A 21,086-nucleotide genomic window follows, 5' to 3' on the forward strand; every position below is an offset into this window, starting at 1 on the left:
TAATATAGACTAAAAAATTCCGTAAATAAAGCTTTCGAAAACTGTACCAAACTGAGATCAGCTAGTTCTGTAGGGGACTAATACTTGGGAATTGGGGATCAAATAAAAAAAAACAAATGGTTGAAAATCATAGCTAATTGTACGTTTAACAGCTTATAATATTCTCTGCTGGTTTGACTGATATTTCACCTGGATAGATGATTTCCCCCTCAGTCGTGATTTACTAGTTTTTGCCTTACTTGCTGCATATTCATCGCAGAAATTTCTTCGTAAGAGTTCACATCCTGGCAGGATCGATAAAGGAGGACGACTTTAGTAAACTGATGCAAAATAGTTGTTAATATCACCCGTAGCTACAGCATCACGTTCAGAATCTAACAGCAATAAATCAGCAATAATCAGCTATTCCCAGATTTTTTTTTTTATGTTTGTGTGGAGTTTCTTGGAATTAGATCTTAGTAGCTCATTTTGGACATGGAATCATTGGTCTCATCGAGCTTTTCGGCTGTTCTCTTCAACAATCAGGTTTCTCAACTTTTTGAAGCTGTCCGGCACTTCTTCTTTGTGCAATCTTTCCCACTCTTCTATGGGATTGTTCATATCATTACTAATCCTTGGCGTATTCCTAGACTTATGAATAATTTGCTGTCGAGGGAAAGACTTGCAGTAAACAGAAAACAGCTTTTTTACAAAGATTCCAGCCCTTCTTTTTGCTTTTGACTGGTCAGGGATGCGTCTTTGAATTCTTTTACATTCTGTAAGAATGTCTTGAATATCCCTCTTTATAAGATTTAAACGGATATATTTCTAACCAAAGTGAAAGCATTGGGTATACGGAGTATGTGAAGGCGATGACTTAGGCCAAAAGGGGGAGATTGCTGCGGGAGAAAAATATTGATCTTTTCAAATAGGTAAATAAAATCGAGTTTTGTGTTTTCTTGTTGCTATTGTTAATGTCTGGGCCAAGGATGGAGCATCAGTAATCCGTTTCTAGCCAATTTCATTAAAAAGTATAACATATTGCACCTGAAGCAAATGGATATAGCCATAATCTTGATTCTATCAGTAAGAAACTTAAGGTAAGCAACTACTTCATTCACGAATTTGCTTCTTGGCAAACAAGAAAAAAAAAAAAAATTGCAGGAATATCCTCTTTAACTTTTTTAGTGTAGTCCAAAGCCTAAGTGCCGTGATGGCTGAAAATTAAAAACCACAGCATATATAAAAATTGAAACTAATGGCCGACAGACATTGTACCTTTTCTGCCGTAAAAAAATGGGAATCCATCGTAGTAAGTGCAGTCTTGGTTTAAGGTAGGCATTGTAGTTTGGTAAAAAGCATGATGCATGGACTATCACAGTTGAGTGTTTATCTGGAAAGATCAGCAATTCTTCTGTCTTTTCTACAAATGACCTTTCATTGGATTAAATAAAAAAAAAACTTATCGAAAAAAGCATGCTAAAACCTAAAATGTGTAGAAATAAACTCATACAAAAATTTAAGCTGAAAACGAACATAAATTACTAAGATTAAAAACATGAAGCCCAAATGAACAGAAATCTAAAATGGAAAATCATACTAAACAAAAAGATAACTAATACAGCCAGGATGTATCATCCTAAAACCAACAGAACAAAATTAAAATGAATAAACAAGCCAAGCTTAAAACAGACAAAAAGTACCATAAATAATACCAGAATTACCGCCTCCCTAGACTATCTAAACGTCATGAGACAAAGAAAAATATTGTGCTTGCTTTCTGACACAGTGAATCGTTACAATTCTGCTTTTTTTCCAAAACATTTTCGTCTTTAAGGTTCTCTTGGTCCGGTTTACATCTAACGTTAAAGTCGGTCGTAAAAATGCTTTGCTTATCTGTGGTTTTATAATTCTACGTTCGGAAAAAAGTTTTTGGGCCCTATTTGGCCCGACATTTTGTTTACTTTAGGTTGCCTTCGGCCGAGGGACTTGCAATAAGGGACAACGAGCTTTTTGCTTCAGTCCAGGTAACTATCCTTCAAGCCAATCGGAAAATGTGTTTTGATCCTTTTTTGGACTCCCTTTTCTGAGGAGAACCATGCCCCCAGTGTATACTTTCTAATGTACATCAGGTCCCTGGTCCCTGTGCCCTAGTAACTTACGGGTATAAGTTTTAAGCCGCCTGGAAGAAAAAAAAATGTTTTTGTCCTGATTTGGGGGAATTAACATTTTTTCCCCTTTTCGTTCCTCTTGGCTTTGGGTTCCTCTTGATCGAAAGACTTTAGGATTTAAGTTTTTAGCTGATAAAGAAAATCGGGCACTTTGTGGGCCCCAATTTTTGGAGGCCATCCCCTAAACTAAATTTTTACGTAATGCTCCTCTTTTCCTGAGCTTCAATTTTCAACTGATCAGGGACAAAAAGGTGTTTAATAGGTTTCCAGGTGTCCTTTCCATTTCCCCTAACACCCCTCCCCCCTGCAACAAAATGCGGTACCCTCTTGGCCCAGAAAAGGATACCTGAAAGTCTCAAGCCAATCGGTAACCCTAGGTCAAATGTTTTCCCCCCTTTTCTACTCCAAAACCCTCTCTTTGAATTATTACCAATTTGAATAATTTACGGCCCTTGCCCCAAGGGCTTTAACGTTCATGTTATCCTCGAAGGGATATTTATTGGGCCTTTCAAATATTGTGAACAAAATGGTTATCTTAAAATGTATCCGATATCTTAAGGGAAGGGGGATAGGTAGCAAAAAAGGGCACGGGAGCGGAGCCGGTTGTCCTCTAAAGACCTTCGGCCCTAAAAAAGGCACCAGAACTTCCGATTTTGATCGGAAAAAACCCCCTCTCATGTTTCTACGACAACCTGTTCCGTGTAAAGTGGCCGAAAAAAATGTACGGGAAACACATGACTCTTTACTTAGGGACCGTCAAAGAATATAGATGAGAGTGCTAAAAGATGAGACAACATCTTTGATACAAATGTCCTGCTAGTTTTTTGCTAGTAAAGACTGACTGATTTCTAATGGGGGGTATGCGGGACGTAAGCTTAAAAATAAATGGCTGATGCGTTGTGGTAATGGATATGATTGCTGATTATTTGAGATGGAGAAATTACCCAATTAAAGTGGGGGTTGCAGAAACGAAGGCTTGTTTTCATTCTGAAGGGATAATTCACAGGGGTGCTTTTCTTTTTTAGCGTTACAGAAGGAGTGTCTAACAGAGAGGGAATATGGCCCCGCCCAAGCGACATATGGTTTTCGGTGAATAGTGTCCACGTTTTTAACTTATATATGTATGTACGTGAAAAGTTTTGCGTCTAACAAAGCAAAGGTTGTACATATTTTAATAAATATTAGAAGTATTTTGGAAAATTATCAAGAAATGTCCTCAAAGATAGTGACTTGCCTAGCAAAGCCAGTCTTACTTTACCTTAGATCTTAGATCGTCCTTTGCCGTCAGAGGCATCCAGAGCATCCACGAAGAACTGCCAGTCATCCCGCATCTGCGCCGCCGCCCAAGTATCTTCGAATTGGGGTCTGATCGTCGTGTGAATGTTGGACAGGTCCCGTTGATAAGTGCGACGCAAGGTATGCTTTGCTAGACCTCTCATGCGGATTCCCTGAGGTTGCCATTCCAAGATCTGTCTTGGGATAGTCTTATCCCGAGACAGATAGTCTGACGACTTATCATTTAGGAGACGTTCCCAACCAGGAAATGGACTGCCATTGAGCTTAAACAAGAATTTAGCTATTGCTGTTTTGAAATAATTTCATCTCATGTTCTATCGGCCCTCTGCAGCAGAGTCAGAATGAAACTGCGCTGTGCATCCAATTTTCTTTCGTCTACCTTCTAACCATCATTATTATTCTTATTTTTAGATAAATAATCTCAACGTGTCAGAGCTAATTGGACCGCGTGGCTTTGTATTTCTGTGGTGTGGATCAGCGGAAGGTCTCGATTTAGGTAGGATTTGTCTCAAGAAATGGGGGTTTCGACGATGTGAAGATATTTGCTGGATACAAACCAATAACAATAATCCGAGTCACTCAAAGAATCTAGATCCAAAAGCTGTTTTCCAGCGTACTAAGGTAACTGATTTTTTTCCCCCATTGGGCTCAACTTTCACCCTTATCCAAGCCTGTAGATTTAAAGATAAATGCAGATGCTATAGTTTTATCTATGCTTTAGATACAGTAGCGTATGTTCAGTTACGGAAAAGGGTTTTTAGGTTCGTTTTAGTTTTGGTTTAGTTTAGTTTTAGATTTTGTTTTGACCATTCTGATTAAAAGTACTAACTTGAAATATTGTTCCGATATCCATCTGGGTCCAGTTCATAATTGGTAATGAATTAACCTAACCATACAGTTAATATATACGACGTTGCGGGAGGAGGGAGACTAACTCTCTGGGGCCCCTGCTGTGTATATTATAAATCCTCGTATGATTGTGATTTCAACGGGGTGTATCATGTCCGCTTTTCTACTAAAATGTATGCATGAACCCTCTGTTTTTAAAAATGCCATTTGCTTATTTTTTCAGCCCTGCTCTTGAGGTGGCACGCATCCCCTCTCCTCGGGTAGAATGTATTTGTGTGTGTGTGTTTTTTTTTATAATAATTCTGATCAAAACATGTATCTTGAAATGTCGGTCCGATCCCATGCAAAGCCACACGTTTCCCTGGAGACAAGATGAAAGATTGGGTATTCCCAAGTTTTATCTCTAAAGAAAGGCACTAGTTCTCATTATTCATTGGTCAAATGTGCCCTTCCCCAATTTCCTGTAACCGTTCGTTCCATATAGTGAGGAAAAAAAGAGAGAGATCACTCTTTCGTAAGTTCTACCCACTTCGAAACGACAGAAATTTACGATATCTATTTTTTTTTGCATTAGCATATAGCTCTACTAATGTGCTCACCATCAATTTTTTTTTAGATATACGTTATTCGCAGAGGATTTTTTTATTTGGGGAGGGGGATCTGATGAAGGAACTTGCTTACGAAAATGCGGCTTAAGGTCCACTATTGTTGAGTATTTTGTGAATTCTCCTTTGGCTTTTGGGGAAGGGGTCTTATAATATCCAAGAATTTCACACATGCCTTCTTATGAAAAGTATGATAGTACTGAAGTTTTGCAATTAGAATCAAACACCATGTCTATTATAGCTGGAATATCCTTTCTTAAGCTTCCGAGCCCTCCTCCCTCCCTTCACTCTATAACAGTCAATTTTGCAATTTTTCACGGTTGTCCATAATGTCTTTACAAATGTGCCTTTCATCTTCTATTTTTACGATTTTACCTCCCCCTCCCAAGTAATATAAGTTTGGAATAAGCAAGAACTAGGTCTACACTAGTAACGCGATCTAGAATTGAAAAAGAAGAAGCAGTATAAACATGTTAAATTGTGAGTTGGAATGCTCTGTTATTAGTTTGAATTGTCTGTTGTTATTGTCTTGTGTCAATGAACATTTCGCTTTTATGTTAAGAATGTTTTATTTTGGCTAGCCCGTTGTGGTAAAAAGCGTCATAAACAAGTTGAAATTCAAAACATAAATTTTGCATTTAAGTTAATCTTTCTGTGCAGAGTTTGTTTGTCTGTAAGATTGTTTGATATAACTATGTTTTAGGAACACTGTTTAATGGGGATCAAAGGAACCGTAAGACGATCGCTTGATGGCAACTATATCCACGCCAATGTTGACATTGATCTTATTATTACTGAACAGCCAGAATATGGCACTATCGAAAAACCAATGGAAATATTTAACATAATTGAACACTTTTGTCTTGGCAGAAGAAGGTACGTTCTTGTTTTCAGTTTGAGGGATGCAATATTAAGGTGGATTTAGCACTGGTAGATCCAGGGGGAAGGGAGCCCTGCCCCCCCCCCTCCCCCCGATGTTTTCTGACGCTTTCCTTCCCTGTATTTTTCCTTTTTTTTCACTTTTTTAGAATATATTTGTCAATTTGGTCAACTATTAGCACCTTTGTCACATTGGCCCCCCAATGTTTTGCTCATTGGCGCCCTTGTCACATTGCCCCCCCCCCCCAAGATTTTGCTATAGATCCGCCCCTGGGATTTAGTCTAATAAAAACTCAAGCTGATGTACTTCTTGTTTTTATAAAGTCAGATATATTGAACGGCAATTAAATTACCTTCTTTCAATAATTAATTTGAAAGACTTCTTTTATTCCAATTCTGATGAACATTTTGCTACAAGTGTCATTTTTTGCTCTTCCGCTTTAATTATATATTTGTTTTCGTTTGTATTCTTGGAGAATAAAAATTCTCAGATAAGAATGTGTAATTGGCATCGTCTTTTAGGTCTTTGATATCTCTTTCATTAGCGATCTTTATCATCAGGGATCTTTCCAGAAGTTTGGAAATCTGCACGAGTTATTCCAATTCATAAGAAAGGTGATAAGACAGATATAGGCAACTATCACCCAATAGCTATTCTATCCCCAATATCTAAGGTTCTAGAAAAAAATATTCAAAAAAGAATTGTTTCGTATTCTGATAAAAGGAATTTATTTACTAAAAATCAATTTGGATTCAGGTCGGGTCATTCTAGTGAACAAGCTATTGCTGCGCTAATTTTAGAGATTAATGATTCACCAAATGATGATAATCATGTGTCTACTCTTTTGTATGATATAAAAAAGGCATTTGATACGGTAAACCACGAAATTTTGCTGGAGAAAATTAATAACACAGGTATTAGAGGTAAAGGCTAATAAAATCTTACCTGCATGGTCGAAAAATTCAGGTAGAAAAAAATGGGCACCTGTCAAGCCATATTGCTATTGATGATATTGGAGTCCCCCAGGGATAAATATTAGGTCCATTACTATTTTTGATTTATATAAATGACCTTCCGAGGTGTTTTCCCCAAGATGGTAGCTTAGCAGTAATTTTTGCAGGTGATACAGCGGTGATTGTAAAAGCTAAAATCCCATCTATATTTGTTGAGAAAATGATGACATTAATAAAATCTTTGAATAAATTTTTTGCATGCATACATGCATTCGAAATTTTCCAAAACTGTAATCATGATGTTTAGGTGGTCGCAGTAAGCAGTAAATAAAATTACTACAGATGAGTTAACTGTAAATCAATGTAGGATAAAAAAGAGTAAAATCATTTCGTTACCTTGGGATTATTCTCGATGAGCTCTTATCCTTCCGTAAACATTCTGATTGTTTGAGATTGAAACTTGCCCATAACTTAGGTTGTCTTCATAGATTGAAACATGTGTTTCCTTTTTCCATCCTTAAAATTTTATACCTTTCTCTAATTGAATCATATCTAAATTATTGCCCTGTAATCTATCTCAACACATTTACGGTCCATCTGCAAGCTCTTCAGATAATTCAAAATAAGGCAATTAGAATTCTTGGTACTTTTGTTCGTCGCTCAATGAGGCTTCAAAATCTCTCGGAAACTCAAACTTCATATGTTTTTCTCAATATACTTAATCTTCAACAACTGAAAGACCTACATACAGCAATGCGGTATTATGATATTCAATTTTCAACAAATTATTTCCATGATTTGGGTATAATTGAGACTCCCATTTCTCCTGCCCACCACGTCCGCTTCAAGAAGTATTGCCTTCCTCCAGTTAAATCAGAAAGAGCTAGATTCTCAATCAGATACCAGATTCCTCATATTGTAAATAAACTTAATTTAGTAGGAATGTTCCCAAGTTTCAAGAACAGATCTTCTTTCAAAGAACATATTTCAAAAATGGTTCTTTGTCTTGATGTTGGGATTGATGAATAATTGATATTAGTATGAATTGTGTATTGGTGTTCTCGCGCTGGGGTGGCCTCCTCTGTTATCTCCTACCCTGTATGTTTTTTTTTTTTGTTTTTTTTATATCCTGTATTTGTTATTTCTGCATTTTCTTACATTTGTTTATGGCCGACACATCGAGCCCTGATCTCCGTCGACCAGTTTAGAAATTTATTATTCATGTGTTTTTGTCAATAAAAGATCTTTTGTCAATAAAAGATCTTGAAAGATCTAGTCCAAATGTCATTACAAAAATTGTCAGTGTTTCCTCTGTCATCAGATCAAGAGTAATTCATTTTTCTCTCATTGTGAATAGTTTTTTTCTGTCAATCAGATAAAGTGTCACTGTTTTTTTCTGTTACAGCAAAAAGTGTCCACATTATTTTTTTGTTGTAGGGCACGCTGTGGTCGTTTATAGGTGTAAAAAAAAGGCGTCGTCTTTCTTCATCGTGAGACAAAGTGTCCACTTTTTTTTTAATTATTAGAAATTTACCAATTCCTGTGTTATCGTTTTTCTCCTTGTTGATGTCAGTTGCCCATGAATGAAGTGTTTCCCCCTAGAAATTTTTCTACGTGTGCACTCTTCAATGGTGTAATTTCCCTTGAAGTCATGCAAATCTTGCCTTGGTGAGAACAATTTGCGGCGAAACAAAATCATTCTTGGCATAAGGGGGGAGGGTGGGGGGGGGGGATTGGCCTCGACAGACAAAATGAATACATATAAAAGTGATTACAATTTTTCGTGATGACAAATAAGAACAATGACACTGTGTGCTACGTCAAATAAAGAAGACGACACTCTTCACAATGACGGAGGATAACAATAAAAGTATTATAATGATGTTGTTAGAGATGACCAAAAGACGCATGACAAAATATTTCTTGGTGAACTTCCTGGAGACTACTCAGCTAATAGTAACATTCAACGCATCGTTTGATGTTTCTTTATGTCATATGTCTGTAAAAGTAATCTTTACGTAATATTTCTAACAGCAACAAGAAACCTAAACAGTATCAAACTTAAATTTATCCTCTTAAGATTATTAAAACGTATTTTTTAGATGGACCTGTAGTAAATTTCAAATTCTATTGCAACGGAAAATTTCCTGGGGACCCCTAGAAATAAGTTTGTTTTATTTGTTTTAAGTATTAATGTTGCTCTTTACTTTAATTTGGTAAAGCTTGTTTTTAGTTTCTATCTGCTTTTAGCATTATACTCAGCTTACGAGTAGACCTTAAATAAGAGTTGACTTGCTCTCCCCCCTTTTTCCTCAGCCCTCCGCTCTTAACGGTAAAGTCTAACTTTTGAAATGATGTGGTTCAAAATAAGAACCACCCTAGAAAATGTGCACCATAATTTCCGGGGGAGGGGTGGGTGGTCTGAAGTGCAGAAAATGATGTTTTAGGTCGTGATGTCAGACGGCTATTGAATCAATCATTGATTAATAATAGTCACCTCATACCATTTCCAAAACACCGATCAAACACACGATGAATAAATAAGAAATCACTCGAGAGAAAGTCGTCTAGATAGGACATACTCAGTAAAATACAAAGGTTTCAAACAGCCAATGAAAGTTGCTATATTTTCCTCAGGTGAGCTAGTATCTCTTTTGGTAGACTGGTGCAATAGTCCGAAAAATGACAAATACAGGAAAAAAAACCTCTGAGTCACAACACGAGGGCTTCTGACTGGTGAGGATGTCATGATGGAAATTGCTCCAAACTACAAACATTGCTCTACGGCACTGTTGTACTAGTCCACACTGAATATATACACATAGATAACGCTGAAATAAATTAGGTCCCCCTCGTAAAGGAAGAGTATAATGCTCAACATATCTCTGTTTAACTGATACACCTATTTTATCACCACAAAGTATCCTGATGGCACAATTTTGTATTGCAAGGAGCGGGGGCAAATGTGTGTAGAAGCGCTCGATACACCAATCAACGGTGTATTACACAAGACATGGGGGAACAACAAAAAAATGCAGACCATATCATATTGCTAGTACCAAAAGTGTTTTATTTTCTTAATATTTCCACGTTCCATGCAACTTTACTACACAACATCGCTATGTGAGGGTGGAAGCTTAAGCTTTATCTACCAAAGCGCCAAGTCGTCCTCTTTTATCGTATTGTCCATATTGTTTATTTATGCTAAAGCCGTTTGTCCAAAGGCTTTTGTGAAATAAGGAGTATCAACATCAATATATATGCTCTATGTAATAACCGTTTGGTAGTGTGATGGTAGTGTGACCTCTGATACTGGAATGCTAGTATATATAGTTTTTAGATAGTCATAAACCGATTGGTTATCTCAAACTGTTGCTTGATAGTGCTAAGGCCCTAGTCATGCCAAAGTTGTTGTCTTGCGGGGCGTAAAATGGCAAATATTCGGAATCTACTGTAACACATTGTCTTTTATTACTTAAACAGGGCACTAGAACTTTGAATTTTTATTCACCTCTTTACCGACACTATTCGACAGCTGGATTGATATGATGACCCTGGGCTAAAAAAAAAATAAAACAACAAAAGATAAACAGCCTCATAAACACGTGTCTGTGACCAGCCTTTTCGGGAAATGTTAAAATTTTGTACTTTGGCGTAAAGGACCTTGAAATCTTACGTTTAAAAAATCTTGGATAAGATGAAATTTAAAGTATAATTTTTCTCAAGACGGCTTTCTTGGTGTTTTCCACCTTTTCCAAAATACGCAAATTTTTCTAGTATGCTAACTAGTTTTGATGAGTAGCTTTGACCTTAAAGAATTTTGCACGTTTTGAATTTGGATCTTTTGGTATATGAACACACACCAAATTTCTTTTGATATATATATTGTTACCAAATATTGTTTTTTAGAGTCTTGACTACTATTGGTACGAATTGTTACATACAGTATATTTACCGCGTACTTTATGACTTGCGCTTTTCTGGAATATCACTTACCATGTTTGAGAAGAACAGTTCTAGACCACTCAATGTATAAATCTATGGATTTATTCATTAATAACCGATCATACTTGTTTCATAACTGTATCAAGTCATTAAATGTAAGAGTTAGCTATAAATTATTTAGTTAAAATCATTATGTCAGTAAGGTCTGCTCTAGAATGCAGCTACATCTGGACCTGATCCGAAATCTCGGGGGAAGGAAAGGTAGGTGAGCAGCTTGTTACTTCGTTTACTGAGGTGTATTAGTAGTTGCTTCTACGGCGTCACTCAACGTATGCATGTAGAAGTCAATTTTATATTCAACTATTTCTTTAGACTATTTTGATAAGATGTTTATGAACAGAAGTAGTGTGTTCTCTTAGTAACTTTAGTAACTCCGAGTAAGAAACCTTTATTATTTTAGATTACATTTGTTCGGACGGGATAGCACAATTCGTCCTGGCTGGCTAACCGTTGGGACAGACCTGGCCAACACAAACTTTAGTCCGGACACATACTCATCATATTTTGCAAATAGTCAAGTCACCACGGGATGTACAGACCGGATTGAAGCATTGCGTCCGAAATCACCGCCGCCCAAGAGTAAAACAGGAGCACCTTCAAGAGGAAGAGGAGGCGCTACCTTTCAAAGGGGCAGAGGAAGAGGAAGATAGTATTGAATTAGCCCTCTAGGAATTTATTTTCAATTCCCTACAAAGCGATGGTCATAATGTAGGCATGTACATTTTTTAGTTTAAAAGTTTTGAAAATTTTGTTTGGGGATTAATCGAATAGGTGAATTTTGTTGTTTGAATCTGTATGGGATACAAAAATTATCCAATGACTCAAAAATTGTTGATTTTCAAAAAATAATTGCTTTTGTTCCAGTTTTTAAATAAGAACTCGAAATTATAAAAAAAAAAAAAAAAAAAATGTCTTCACATAGTTCCAAGGGTAAAGACCATTGAAGGTGAAATAAAAAAGGGAACATTATTGTCAAGACTTAAAATTCTTTTTAAGTAATTAACCAGATCGTTGTAAACCAGTTTAGGTTCAACTTAGAATGATTATGATAAATTAAACTTAGGGTTCAACGTGTCTTCTTTTTTAGTATTTGATAACATGGCTACTTGAAATTAAAATAGATTGACCACCTAACCCTTTTTTTGGAATTGGTGTTAATATTTCCTAGTCTAGGATAGCTTATTGATTAATTGTGAAAAGTATATCAAGAGTAAGGTTTGCCTTATAACAATAGAATAGTTCAGGTTTCCTCGTCAACTCTAAGTTTCAGGTAAGAAACATGAAGAAAGAAATGAAATCCAGTTATATAGGATATAATACGGATTGGAAATAACTTCTTATGATATTAGAAAATTTTAGGGTGGCTTATACACTCAAAAAGGCATTAATCAGGTTCTGTAAGGGTGTTTTGTGTTATGGAAACAGAATGCAAACTAAGAGAATAGAGACAATGATTTAGTAGGATTTATGTTTTTGTCATTTGTCATCATTTGGTCGTCAAATAATATTCTTTTTTGTGGTCAGTCTTCATGGTAAATATTGTATATGCAAACGAGTTCGCACGGTTCGCAGTCTTATATTTTGGTCAGGGGATATTATTGGACAGCCTGTGAGTTTTTTTTTGTGACAAATTCAGTAATTTTTTTCTTTTTTGCATTATTTTTATGGTCTGGAGTATTTATGTACATTATGTATGTTTCTTTTGTGTTAACGTTATGTTAACATAAAATATAGTGTATAGTTAAGGATGTCAAACTACAGAATAATAACAGCTAGGAAAATGACGAGCAAAAATCCAAATTTATCCCCTCCTAATAATGTCTTTATGGTTGTGATGTTGGTCTAAAAAATACAAATCCAAGTTTTTCGTAGAATTTTGTGTTTGGGATTAAAAAAGACGCCAATCCCCGCTGACATTTCCCCCTACAAAGATGAAGCACTCTCCCGCCAACACCAGAGTGCTTTCATGTTAAAAAAAATTGTTCTCTGGATGACCAAAAAATGCTTCATAAAACTATTGTTCACTATTATTCAAAAATCAAGTTAGCATTTGCAACCCTGTCTGTAATATTCAGTTATAGTTAACAAATATTGCATACTTGTAGTAATCAGTTGCATTTTTTATTAAGTGTTTTTACTTCCAACATTTCTTTGCCAGTACCTTTTTTGCTCAGAAAAACTAAACCCGGCTGGAGGATAGAATTTGGGAGCTATTGTGCTTCATCTCGCTCGCCCAATCCAAATTGTAATCTGGCCTTATTCAGTTTAAAGCTCATAGGACTCAGAGAGTCAAAATGTCTCATAAGACATCCAGTTGTAAGACAAAAAAAATTTTTTTTTGTGAAATTTGGAGTTGTGAAATGAAGGAGTTGGCCAATTTATTAGGTATGTTTGTCACTTTGTAACTTGCGTTTTATCCTTTATTTTCTGCCTAATCCTGGTATTCATTTTAGATTGTAGAGCCCTTGGTGCTAGCAAGCAGTAATTCTTTGGGACTTCTACCTTGTGTTTCTTGTGTTAACAAATCAAGAGATTGACTGAAGATTCTTGATCTTCCTAGTGTTGTGGTGTCTAAGCTATGTTCTGTTTATTGTTTTCTTGTCCTTTTTAGGTTACTAATTGTCTGATTATGCTGCTGCTTAATTACTTTTGTAATGCTACAACGATTTCTTTTTTAAATTGAATTTTTTAAAATAAAATCTGGACATTGTTTTTATTAAAAGACCATTTGTTTTACTCTTGTGTTTTTTAATCTTGCAATTGGTTGTCTTGATAATAAAAGTGATGTCAATTACTTTGAGCTAATTATTTTATTTTACAATTTTTTTTTTTTATACTAGCTGACGTTTAGAATAACGACCAACTACCATTTCCGGTCCAGTAGAGGTCCTGTGTAGGTGGGGACCTACACAGGTAAGTACGTAGGAATTGATCGGGAAGACCTTGGGGTGGCTTAAAAAACACAGAATCAGGTGTGTTATCAAGTGAAATAGGACAAAGGATATTTTGAAGAGAGGTCAGCCCATAAGCCCCCCTCCCTCCCCCGATTCTGTTTGAACTAACAATTTATTATAAGTAAAAAAGTAGCTTTTTTCAAGATTTGATTCAAGATGGCGATGAACTGGCTGTTTAGAATCAAAATGCATTTCATTGTACATGAATATTTTGAAGCTTTTGCGGTTTGAAGCTGCTAACATGCACGGAAAACGATTGCAAACTTTATATTAAAAAAAACAAACAAAAAAACGAAAACAATAGCTAAACCGATAATTGCACACTTTGAATTTAATTCGAGACCTTTTCTTGTTGGGAATGTGTTTTAGTTTTGCACGGCCACGCTATAAAAGAAATCTTTTTTCTTCTTTCTCTTACAGTTGAGAGTATGTACATGCATCAGTAAGTCTCATGTCTTTTAAGATTTTGAAATTATAATACTTTCTTGGTTAGCAGGTGGAGAAGTCTTAAGCCTGTAGGGATTGGACATGACCACAGGGTGGTCAGAAACGAAAGAAGCTACTAATCTGCAAAAAGGAGAAAGATTGCAAAACCTCTGGACAGCAGAGAAGCAGAGATTTCTGCAATGATACATTCATTATTTCTGTAACATTATTGATCAAAGTAACCTTCAGTAGTGGTGCTGATAGAAAAAAAACAACATAAAATTGTATAAAAGGAAAATATAGTTTTTTTTTTTAATTGAACGTTTTATAGTGCATTTTTCTTTACTAAATTTCATTCAGTGTAAAAAATAAGCTAGGCTTTTGTAAGTTACGCAAACACCGGTATTAACACACTCTTCTAAGGCCGCATTAACAATTTCTGAGATAGTATCAGACTTTTATTTTAAAATAGTTATTACGTCCCATACAAGGGTCAAAATCGCCATACACAAAATAGTATAATTTTTGGTCAACCAACAAGAAGGTTAAAGAAGTTTTTTATGAGCATCATGAACATGAATCTAGTTAGAATAGTCTCTAAAGCAGAAAATCGGAACAAAACAGAAAAATAATAGACGTGTGGGGAGAAGAGAGAAATAAGGGAAAGGGTTTTATTCCTCCAGAAAAGAAAAACCAAAAGAGATTGGGAGAAATAAAAAGAAAAATTGACTGATTAGGGGTCTGTCGCGAAGAGATTGAATCTTTGTCCACATCTTTCAGAGAGCGTGTAAGCGAACCAGTGAATACGTTGAGAGGTTTAAAAAGAGCGGACTAGGAAAAACCCAGGCTATGATGCCTCATCTGTTTTTTACGGTGATAAGACAGACAGCTTCAGGAAAGAAAGAATATATTAATTTACTAATAAAATATATAAACCTTAAAGAATCCTTCTAGACTTATTTAATTTTGTCAATAAGGTCGACCAACTGACAACGATGCTATACAGTAACAGTGTACTCCAAATCTGTCGTATATAAGAAAATCGGGCCGGAGAAAGAGAATGAGAGGGAATATTTAAAGGAGGATATTGATTTGGCTCAACTTGCTTTCATGTTAAGTTCGTGGGCTCATAGTGACGTGGCAGAGGGTCTGAAGATTAGCAACTGCATTTTTATAGCAAATTTCAAGGATTGAGGAGTTTTCACTAAATTTCCATCTCTGCACGAAGTTCTTACCAGGGCTATTAACAATAACAAGTGATAACAGTTTCCTAGAGAATCCCATAATAGTTAGATAGGGGGGGGGAGGAAAGAGGGTAAAATTTGACATTTTGATACAGACGTAATCTATTGGGCATCTATTAATGTAAGGAAATTCAAGTATTGGCTAGAAAAGGGTTTAATTTGAAGTCGCTTGAGAATTTATAGACTACTATATTGTAATCAAGGAGATCAAGGTCTTAAAAATCAACCACAACAAGATTCAGTCAAACATATGCTTTATCAATGTTTCTAAAGATATTAAAAAAACAAAAATTGATTGAACATACAAAATCAGTTATCCACACAAAGCCGCTATGGCCTGTAAAGAATATGATCTGTAAGCGCACAAGGTAATGAGACCTGTTTATTTGGATCTTTGAATTATGCAGGCTTATCTTAGTTTTGACAAGATATTTTGCAGAAACAAAATTTCAGCTGGGGGGGACAAACTGAGGTCTGAAAGGGGATCAAGCTTGGGTCTGGAGGGGGCAGTTCCTGGTGACGATTAATGGCGTCAATTCACGAAAATTAAACAGGCTAGGCAATATCCAGTGCCCCCCTCATGATATTTTTGTCTGATACGTTAAAACGTAACGCAATGCATTTAAACAAATTTTCGATGAGTTTTTTTTAACCATTTTATACTCCCCCCCTCCAAAACGAAATTCTGGACACGGCCCTGGGAAGGGGAAGAGTATTCTTCATAATTCTGGGAGGGAAATTTCGTTTGTTCAATTTCTTTACAAAAATATGGCGTTATCGATTTGTCATTTACTTGATTAATTCTATAATCTATCTTGTTACTAACAATGAAGCCAGAACACTGTATCGAAGAATAGATGGCCTTCAAGTATAATTCCAGTTTTATAGTAGAATTTGAGTATACACTTATTAGAACCCTAAGCTTTGAACCGTACAAAACCAACAGAAAATGAAACAAAAGTCCTATAAGATGGACTCAAGGTAGAAAGACATAGTAGAAACAAAATAGTACGAGGGAAATTCCATTCCAAGATGGTAGTATCTTTTAATTTTTCAAGTGTAGAAGATCAATGCCCTATGGAGTAATATTCTCTATGGACTTGTGCTAGTTTTGCTCAGATTTCTTGAGCAATGCTTTGCCCTTTACTTTTTAGCGCAAATAAATTACGCGGTTCTGCTGTAAGGATAACAAATCCATCCATAATTACTTTCTAAGACGAAACAAAAGATTATTCAGTGTAGCTTGAAATTGGCTCGCTTTTACACCATCTAAGGGCGTAAGAAATAAATACAAGAATCGTTTCCTTCCAATCTCGTACAGGTCTAATGACCTAGTAGTAGTCCTAATGACCTCTCATGTCATTTACGTTTCGTCAAACACTAAGGGTAAGTAATAGAGCTTGACAGATAAGTAATCTTGGAATATTAGAACATACTACAAGAGTATAGGCTAGTTTGCCTTTCGGCATTCAAAAATTCGTTGAGACTCAACAAGTGCCCCTTTCCACAGTAATCTTCAGTAAAAGGCGAAAGATTAACTCGATATGAGGAGAGGCCAGAGCCAGGGTTGCCAACTTTTCGTTTCGTGAATATGTCCACTGAGCATCCAAAAATGTGTCCATATTTTGTCTATAATATGTCCATAATATGTCCATTTTGAAATCTCAAATCCTTGTTGTTTTTTAACACTTGTGTTATTGACCAAATGATGCTTTGTATAGCTCTTTCAAAGCGGTCAGTTAACATAAAATATAATGAAAAATTAAAAAAAAAAAATAATTGAATTCATCCATACAGAATGAATTAATGTGAAAGCACTAAATTCATAAAAACACGTCAATAGTAAATAAAAACTAATTGTGGGAGCATCAGGGTCAGCATTTTCACTTCATTTGGTAGCTTTTCGTCAATCAGAGAACTTCTTGCGTATAGCATAACGTAGAATCCAGGAGTCAAGTGACGTTCCAGAACGTCAGATATCAATTACTTTAGACTCTTAAAAAGAGCTCTATAAATTTCAATTTACAGTTGAATGTGCTCCTTTCGAAGTTTCTACGACCACTCTTTCTATACTCCTTCTATTTGCTTTGGTCAGATTTTTTTTTTTTAATAAATAAATAACACATTATGCCCGCATCGCTCTTTACTTCAGCAGTGCTATTGCGCTGTCTATTATTTCTAGTTGTTTTGAGTTTTACATGTTCTTTGATCTATTTTAAAGAACATTGCTATCTCATAATTTTCGACGAAATGCAATTGGGGAAAAGATTGCTTCGGGAGCGGGGGGGGGGGGGTTGTCCTATCACTTTTGATTCTTAAAAGAGAACTAGATCTTTCAGTTTCAAATCAAAAGAGTATTTTATAAAGTCTACACGACCACCCTTTGCATAAGAACATTGTATAACCCGAGGCATAATTTACAACCCTTATCCCCAGCCTCTTGGGGGTTATATCAACCCCGAAGGCTTTGTTATATGATGTTTGGACTATTAATTCAGCGAAATGATTATCTCATGATTTCCAATGAGCCTCTCTGAAGTTTATACGACCACCCCTTCCACAAAAGCCTTATATGTTAGCAAAGGGCAACTAGTACAACTCATAGACCTTGTCCTGAGGGCTTTTGGAGGAGGGGGTCACCTTAAAAACATGATTAATGGACCTTTCAACTATGTTGAACAAAATGACAATATCAACATTTTGATTGGATGTGTTTGAGGAAATGATAGGCAAGGTTTTGATTTTTAATCACTGTGTTCGATTGATTTCCAATAAATTTTTTTTCTTAAAATGGGCAGTAGAACTTTCAATTTACAATCGAATTAGTTCTTTCGAGGTTTCTACGGAAACTATGCGATGTCCTTCGTCAGAAAAAAATAATAATACATTGTGGTCATATCGCTCTTTACTTAAAAGTTTTCCAACTGACGAAATTCATTCTGGGTGCTTGGTTTTTGTTTTGATTCCAGAATATCAAGAATTAAATTTTTTTTTGTTAACATTCCATTTGTAGGTGGTAAAACTTGATAAATAGATAAATATTTTTGCCTGAGTATCGGAAGCTAGTGGTAACGAAAAAAGTGCCTGGTTACCTATTATCTTGACTGCAGCGTAAAATCAATGAGAAATAAAATCGTTTATAGATGAAATAACATAAACTTCCAAATAATTTCATGAATATTTGCAGATAGTTGTGTTCAAGAAAGAGCAAGCAATTTCGAAAAATACCGAGTAAAATGTAGAAAATAGTAGAAAGTAAGTAGTTAAGCAGATTTGGTGCTAGATAAGTTGTCCTAGTGACAATTTTTTTTTTTACAAAAATGTATATCCTTTAGGGAAATATTTTGTTTTATGTATAAGTTTGCAAAATGTGTCCCTTTTATGTCCCAAATTTCTAAAATATGTCCTTTGTTTGTCCAATTATGAGACTGTGTCCCCAGATACATGAATATGTCCTTTGGACATAAAATATGTCCAGGTAGCAACCCTGGCCAGAGCTATGAAAATTGCTAGAGGTGACTTGAGTATGTAAAAATAAATCCTAGTAAATCGTTATCGGTTTTTTAGAAGGGTTCGAAAGAAATAAGGAATTCAATGTTCAACCAAGTAAATACGGGCAAAAAAAAATCATATGATGAGAAAATATATTCAATGAGCAGCAATTTATGGGCAACTTTAATGACATGGTACTAAATCTGCATCCACAGAAAACAACATAAATATTCAGTTCAGTAATCAGGCTCAAAAATAATTGTAATGTAGCTGAGTAGTCGATCAATTGCTGTAGCCAAAGATCCCCCCATTTAAATGTTCCAAGAAGCTTGGCGGTAGTGAAGGAATTTTTAGTTTGATATGTTGCCAACGCAATTGACTTGATGAAATGTGTGGGCATTTCACTTTTTAAGACTAGCCTTTGTGACTTTATCTAAATTTCAGCAGTTTGATTCGATTCCTAGTTCAATTAAAAAATCAGTATTTCATAATTACATAGTATTTTCAAAAACAAAATGCATCAGGAATCTATAGAGTATACGTTCAACTCTCTCATATACTTGATATTTTAGGCACAATTCTTCCGTAATATTTCAAACATGCAAGTTTATCAAGAAATTAATATTTCCAAAGATATTAATTTTACATGTCCCATTATTGTCTTAACAACATCAAATTGTATACTTTATTTATTTCAACTAATAAATATGTAACATATTAAAGGGGCCCAAAGGACAAAACTTTTCAGTGTGTGGACAGGGGTCCACGCGAATGCAGTCCCGCATTACCAAAAATTACGCTGTTGAGTTACCCTTATTTGGGGCAATCACAGGGGTCAGCCAATCCAAAGTGTAATGGAAAGCGCCTCATTCATGATCAGGGCAGCTTCCCAGCCAGGTAAGTATGTATTGTTAAAACAATTTACTAATATCTTTCGACACAAATCTGGTTTCTTTGAATGCCACTCAGAAGCTCCAATTTATTAAACAGATGCAGGTTTACAAAACTTTTTTACATCAATGAATCAAGTCTCTATATTATTTTTGAAAATAGCAATGCACCATTTCATTTTCATATGCAAACGCATTTCATTAATCCTTTGAATACCAGTTTACCTTTTTGAGAAAAGAAAATCAGGGGTTTCTCACTCGGCTATCAACAAGGCTGAAACGTTTACACTTTATGTCTGAGCCCCCCCCCCCCATACAAAAAAACAAACGTTTGTCTGATTTATCTTTGTTGTAAAAAATAAAGTTCGGCTTTGAAGGGTTCTTCTCCTTTAGATTTTAAGCTGGATGGCAACCGCACCACCGCCTTTACCACTGCGCTATCAAAGCTTGGAAACTATTTTGAATTAGTCTAATTGTTGTTGCAATCATTTGTAATCAAAGAAAGCAAGTATTTACCCAATAAATTATCATTGTTTTGATACCGTGTGTATAAAAAAAAGATACTTTTAAAAGAGGTACTTAAAAAAAGTGGTTGTGCGTTTTATGATACACACTCGAGAAGTGAAGTTAGGTTAATCATAATGGAAAATACCAAAATAGGATGAAAATCCTTTGTAAGAAGGATTTTTCTTCAGAAGATAAACATGGATGTGAGCAACCTCCCGGAAAAATTCAAGTTTCAACTTAACTTCCTTAACTTTTCCGTAAATATCACATTTCCACCGTTTAGACAACCTGGGATACAAATAGTGTATTTTGATTTAGTTCAATTTCCAACGTAAAAGTCAACGCAAAAATTCATATATCCTACTTGATAATAGTAAAATATTTGTTTCTGTTGAAGATGTAACGGTAGCAATTAAAGCTCTAAAAAGTAAGCATTTTTTGATCATGATGGTATACATTCAAACCATATAAAATGGGCATCCCCCAAAGCAATCCTTCCTCTCGGTACTCTTTTTACTACTATTTTTTCTTCTGGAGTACTTCCAACTAGCTTTTCTCGTGCTACCACTTCACCCCTTTCAAAACAAGGAGGGAATACGAATCGATGTTCTGATTACAGGCCGATTACTGTTTCGTGCCAGATTAGCAAAGCTTTCGAGTTAGTTTTATTAAAGTATCTGGAGTCTTATAACCAAGGCCTGAGTCAAATTGGGTTCCGCAAGGGTCTAAGCATTGATGTTGCTCGTACCTTCCTTTCAAGAATAATATCCTTTTGTAAGCAATGGGATAGAGTTTATGCACTTACGTTATATTTTGCGTCGGCGTATGATTCAAT

The 21,086-nt window shown here is 35.6% G+C and overlaps 1 protein-coding gene and 2 pseudogenes across 2 annotated transcripts in view; 1 reads left to right on the forward strand and 2 right to left on the reverse strand.

Annotated features, from left to right (window-relative positions):
• Mettl14 (methyltransferase like 14) overlaps positions 1 to 13,526 on the forward strand; it is a 38,233-nt gene extending 24,707 nt beyond the window's left edge. Inside the window, exons 5-8 of one of the 2 annotated variants that reach the window (XM_089088817.1) lie at positions 3,858 to 4,067; positions 5,604 to 5,776; positions 11,139 to 11,450; positions 13,192 to 13,526. In XM_089088817.1, the coding sequence (XP_088944943.1) occupies positions 3,858 to 4,067; positions 5,604 to 5,776; positions 11,139 to 11,388 (633 nt within the window). In that variant the 3' untranslated portion in view covers positions 11,389 to 11,450; positions 13,192 to 13,526. The remainder of the gene's footprint in view (positions 1 to 3,857; positions 4,068 to 5,603; positions 5,777 to 11,138; positions 11,451 to 13,191) is intronic. The other variant, XM_089088818.1, reaches the window with a different exon arrangement.
• A 3,283-nt stretch (positions 13,527 to 16,809) lies between these two features.
• Positions 16,810 to 16,926, reverse strand: LOC148952058 (U5 spliceosomal RNA; annotated as a pseudogene).
• Positions 16,927 to 19,610: 2,684 nt separating this feature from the next.
• Positions 19,611 to 19,759, reverse strand: LOC148952059 (U1 spliceosomal RNA; annotated as a pseudogene).
• Between the last annotated feature and the right edge of the window lie 1,327 nt (positions 19,760 to 21,086).

Source organism: Artemia sp. Qi Xiang Cuo, chromosome 5 (assembly GCF_049724085.1).
Source record: "Artemia sp. Qi Xiang Cuo chromosome 5, ASM4972408v1, whole genome shotgun sequence".
NCBI classification, from domain to species: domain Eukaryota; kingdom Metazoa; phylum Arthropoda; class Branchiopoda; order Anostraca; family Artemiidae; genus Artemia; species Artemia sp. Qi Xiang Cuo.